The sequence below is a fragment of the Triticum aestivum genome, chromosome 5D, assembly GCF_018294505.1.
Source record: "Triticum aestivum cultivar Chinese Spring chromosome 5D, IWGSC CS RefSeq v2.1, whole genome shotgun sequence".
NCBI classification, from domain to species: Eukaryota; Viridiplantae; Streptophyta; class Magnoliopsida; order Poales; family Poaceae; genus Triticum; species Triticum aestivum.
This window is the reverse complement of record NC_057808.1, coordinates 387449027-387454258: the sequence shown is the minus strand read 5'-3', so window position 1 is coordinate 387454258 and position 5232 is coordinate 387449027. Positions and strand designations below refer to the sequence as shown.

General features: G+C 48.8%; 1 protein-coding gene across 2 annotated transcripts; it reads left to right on the top strand.

The window, feature by feature from the left end:
- Positions 1 to 2250: 2250 nt before the first annotated feature.
- Positions 2251 to 4082, top strand: LOC123122008 (probable sarcosine oxidase). 2 transcript variants are annotated; one of them, XM_044542123.1, is made up of 2 exons: positions 2251 to 2905; positions 3243 to 4082. In XM_044542123.1, exons 1-2 carry the CDS (start codon positions 2362 to 2364, stop codon positions 3923 to 3925), a joined length of 1227 nt encoding a protein of 408 aa, XP_044398058.1. In that variant the 5' UTR covers positions 2251 to 2361; the 3' UTR covers positions 3926 to 4082. The 2 variants fall into 2 exon arrangements, with proteins under 2 accessions (XP_044398058.1, XP_044398057.1); XM_044542122.1 differs by having other exon boundaries at positions 2253 to 2905; positions 3237 to 4082.
- Positions 4083 to 5232: the final 1150 nt, after the last annotated feature.

Below are 5232 nucleotides of genomic sequence, written 5' to 3'. Positions count from 1 at the left end.
CTATCAATACAATTTTAGCATGGATAATAAACGATTATCATGAACAAGGAAATATAATAATAACCTATTTATTATTGCCTCTAGGGCATATTTCAAACAGTAACAAAATATTGTTGTTTTTGTGATTAGAGGAGACAATACATCATTTATTTTTGTCATGTCCGTTTATTACCTTGATTTGGTGCATCATACATGTTACATAAAATTTAGCACCGCCAACGAGTATTCCAAATTTGATTGAAAACTGGTTGGGTGATGTTCATTATAAGCTGAAAGGCCAAATCCGTGTCGGAGTTTGTGCCATTCTCTGGCTAAATGAAATTGTCGGAATGGTTGTGCTTTTAACAGATCATTTATTCCTAATTTCTTGCAGGTTATCTACATGGCTACGATTTCAATCCGTTTGATCATCACTTTAATGTGTGGACGCGCGGGCGCTTATGACTTCTAGGTGCAGACAGCTGAAAATTACACGAGGATTTATTTAAGGGATAAGTATATTTTTTGTCCCTTAATTTTTTCCGAAATATAGAAATAGTCCCTCAACTTCAAAACTAGCAAACTGTAGTCCCTCAATTTTTAAAACCGGATAAGTTTAGTCCCTCATACCGCTTTAGCTGATTTTTTGCTGACGTGAACTAGTTCTTGTTTGGAATAGTGGGAACAGCCTGTTAGTGGTCGAAATTTGAACAGTATGTGGTGTAAAAAAATAAAAGACGCGCAAAAAATATATCATCGGTCGTCTGACACGAAAGGGGCACCTCGTGCGAATAAGTGCAAGCACGGGCTAGCCACCCAGCGAGTAAGCTTTTTTGTGATGCGGACAAATACATTTTATTTATTATTTATTGAAACACACCTGACATGAAATGGATAGAAATAGAATTCAGCTTCATTAAAAGTATCATATATCCTTATACTGAGAGATACTTTCTTATTTTTTCTTGTACTTGAACACGGAATGCTGGTGCAGACGAGTTAGCTATTAAATTAAGAAAAATGAGTAAGAACCACTTCATTATTTTACCAATTTTGACATTAGTATCTTTGTTGTATAGATTCTTACACATCAATATAGCTACTTCATTGTGCACATGAGCACAGAAAACAAAAAAGCATATGTGCAGAGGACTGAAACTGGAAAAAAAATCGCTTTTAAATGAGTTAATATCATTGTACACTGAACATGCTTAATATCTGCAAAACTACAAAAGATTTTATACTTGTCAATTTTGTACTAGATAATATTTGATTTACCTACTGATCTGGCGTGTTTCTGGTCTTAAGTTCGAAACCTCAGGGACACATTTGATTTTTAGGCCTAAATATAGGGGCTAAACTTATCCACGCCAGGAAAATTTGTACAGGCTGATGTGACGGTCCAGCCTGTACGATGTATCTGGTTTTAGTCAAAACCACTCCACGTCGGAAAAAAAAACTGCCAAAGCGGTATAGGGACTAAACTTATCTGGTTTGAATAGTTAAGGAACTAAATTTTGCTGGTTTTACAGTTAAGGGATCATTTCTATACTCTCGAAAGAGTTGAGGGATGAAAAATATACTTCTCCCTTTATTTAACTAGTTTGGCTGGTGAGTCACTTGAGCTCGTAGCTTAGGTGGATGAGATATGTAATATCGGGTCCGCTTGGTTGTAGTCAGGTTATCTTTTGATTTTATTTTTCCTCGGTGCTCGGTGACTGAAACTTATTTCACACTTAATAAAATGTATGTGTTCATCTTGTGATGTAGAAGCCGGTGTACTCACCTTTTGAGAAAAACATGCACGGAATTAGCAAGTCTTCATGCTCTTGATTTTCACCCTGGTAGTTCCCGGTCTTTAAATAGGCCTATTTCCTGGCAAATTTTGCCAATGTAGTACGGGCTACATTAGCCCTTTTAAAAATATCATTATTTACAGTGCAAAAGAAATTAAAAATGTAAATACAGAAATACATATATAAGACATTCGAGAAAATTTTCATTAGTACAATATACTTTGATGTGTAGCTTATACAAAAAGGAAAAATACGCACATGAAAATGTGCCAACATTATTTTTGATGGGCCAGGATTTTGACTTGCAAATCATAATATTTTTCAAGAAAAAAATTACAGATCCGCCACCCAGTATAAGTTTTCACAGAATTATTATTATTATTTAACTTGCAAATATCATTGTCAATTTTTTGAAATAATCCCTCGCAAAGAAAAAAATCTTTTGAAATAACGGCCTACTAGTAGCCCGTCCTACACAAGTTCGCTCTCTATCGCCTGGTTCCTATCCCCCTCTGCCTCACTCTCCAATCTCCAGAGCGAGCTCGCGCAGAGCACGCACGCCGGTGCAGACACAGGAACGTCAACCATGGCTGCGCCGCCGGCCGAGCGCTCGTTCGACGTCATCGTGGTGGGCGCGGGCATCATTGGCAGCTGTGCGGCGCACGCGGTGGCGTCCCGGGGCGCGAGCGTGCTCCTGCTCGAGCGCTTCGACCTGCTGCACCAGCGCGGCTCGTCGCACGGCGAGTCCCGCACCACCCGCCCCACCTACACGCGGCCGCAGTACCCTCCCATGGTCCGGCTCGCGCACCGCCTCTGGCACGAAGCCGAGCGCGACGCCGGGTACACCGTGCTCACGCCCACCCCGCACCTCGACCTGGGGCCCCGGGACGCGCCGGCCTTCGTCGCCGCCATGGCCAACGGCGGCGCCACCGAGCTCGCCCCGGCGGGGGACGCTTCGCGGCCGGCGTGGGCGGAGGCGTTCAGGGTGCCCGAGGGGTGGGCCGCGGCGACCAGCGGGCCGGCCGGTGTGATAAAGGCGACCAAGGCCATGGCCATGTTCCAAACGCTCGCCGCCAAGATGGGCGCCGTCGTGAGGGACAGAACCGAGGTGGTCGACGTCGCCAGGCAAGGTGAGTGACAGACGCAGCATTCCGAGCGGCTGCATCAACTTCAACTTTTTCATGCACCATTCGTAGCTAGGTATGGTGCAAAAACATTCTGGTCTGACGTTAATTATGTCCTGATCTTGTTACTTTTAGAGAGCAATTTGTGGTTATTTTACATTCCATGGATATTTTTTTTACCCGTGGATATGAACTGTTGCATAGTCACATGTAGCTGCAGTGTAGTGTACTCCGTACTTCATTATTTTGCTTGCCCTACATGATGGAAGCAGGCAACAAGCCAACGGAGTAGCTCTCAATTATTGCAATCGGTTTCTCTAAAGAATCTTTTGGTCAGGAGAAGGAAATACGATCGTGGTGAAGACATCCACCGGCGAGGAGTTCCACGGCGGCAAGTGCATCATCACGGTGGGCGCGTGGGCGAGCAAGCTGGTGAAGTCCATCACCGGCGCCGACCTGCCCGTGCAGCCGGTGCACACCCTGGTCTGCTACTGGAGGGTCAAGCCGGGGCACGAGGAGGAGCTGACGACGGAGGCCGGCTTCCCGACGTTCGCGACCTACGGCGAGCCCGGCTTCTACGGCACGCCGTCGATGGAGTACCCGGGCCTGATCAAGGTCTGCAGGAACGGCGGGCCGCCGTGCGACCCGGACGGCAGGGACTGGGCCACCGGCACCGGCGCGGGCGGGATCGCGGAGATCGTGGCGCGGTGGATCGACGAATTTATGCCGGGCGTCGTGGACACCACCGGCGGGCCGGTGCTCCGGCAGCCGTGCATGTGCTGCATGACGCCCGACGAGGACTTCGTGATCGACTTCCTGGGCGGGGAGGAGTTCGGGAAGGACGTGGTGGTCGGCGCCGGGTTCTCCGGCCACGGGTTCAAGATGGGCCCGGCCGTCGGGAAGATCCTCGCCGAGCTGGCGTTGGACGGCGAGTCGGGGACGGCGGCGGAGGCCGGCTTGGAGCTCGAGCACTACCTGATCGGACGGTTCGAGGGCAACCCCATGGGGAAAGCCACGAGTCACTGAGGTGAAAAATGGCCGTTGTTCACTTCACCTTCACCGTGGCTGTGTGTGACCACCGCGATTGCTAGCCAATTGGTCTGTGATTGCCAATAATCTGCTGCACTCACTGTGTGCAACTTTAATGTGTCTGTTTTTCTCCCTACTAGAAGAAATTTTTTTATGTGAGCTTTCGCACAGTGAAGTGAAGAGTGACATGTGCGAATCGCCAGATGGGCGTACTGATGTCTGTCCGTTAGTTAGCTGGACTGGAGTAGCATGGTAGATGCATGCATGATATGATATCCCAATCGACAACGAGCGGTCCCTTGCTTGTCGTTACTGATGAGAGCTACCGATCGATGTGGAGTGAGTGGCCTGTCCCATGCATTTGCACCACTCGTAGGTCGTAGCCATGGATGCCGATGGTGAGTCGTTTTCGAGTAGATGGACTTGTGCACGGCAGGCATGCGTGGACACCACTCACTTGCCCGGGAATGTGTTCAAATCCCAAGCGAAGTCCAAATCTGCTTATCTCATTGCTTCTATAGGCAAACACACTTCTTCAACGTAGAGAAAGAGAGGACCTTCTACGCCTCTCAATCGGTCGATCGATATACACAGCTTTCAAAATCATTCCAGATGTGCTAATGCCACCAAGACCGGGTTGGCGCTACTATCGTGTCGTCCTGCTGGGCGACCCGGGAGGCTTCACATCTCTAGACGCCTACGGCTCCTCTCCTACTCCTCATGCGGTCACTACCGCCGGCGATCGCAAGATGGTGGTGTGTCGTGCTCCTGCGGCGGCGAGAAGGGACATCTAGATTCTCTGGTAAATTGTGTGCACAGAGCCAAGGTGAAGGGGTGGACTACTGATGGTAACCATCGGTCCTAATGGTTCGAGTGCCCGCATGCAGAACATGGTGTCGCACGAGCTGGAGGTGAATGTGATCAGAGCATCTACAGCTGGATTTGGCAAATTTAACCCCTCAAACGTCCACGGACGCGGTCGCGCTCGCGGAAAGTTGTTCACGTCTCAAACTTGATGCTACGCATTTGAGTCTCTCATATTTCATCCTCTAAATCCATACAAACCATGCAAAATAAACCAACATACTACACTAGGCTAGCCACTACGCTTCGTCGTCGGAGATGTGCACAACGTCGGTGCCGGGCGCCGGGTGGATGGGCGTGTAGGAGGGCTCCGGCTCCTCCCCAACCTTATACGCGAGCATCTCGTTGACTTCCGCGGCGTGCGCTGCCTCCACCTCCTGCTGACGGCGGTGTCTAGCTTCCGCGTCCGATTCCGACCGGAGAAATCAAGGATCTCGTGC

What these genes read in the sequence shown, in the direction of transcription:
- LOC123122008 (XM_044542122.1), top strand. Translation starts at nt 2,362, where the DNA reads ATGGCTGCGCCGCCGGCCGAGCGCTCGTTCGACGTCATCGTGGTGGGC. An exon ending in GGTCGACGTCGCCAGGCAAG is followed by an intron (nt 2,906 to 3,236) that starts GTGAGTGACAGA and finishes TCTTTTGGTCAG; the next exon opens with GAGAAGGAAATACGATCGTG.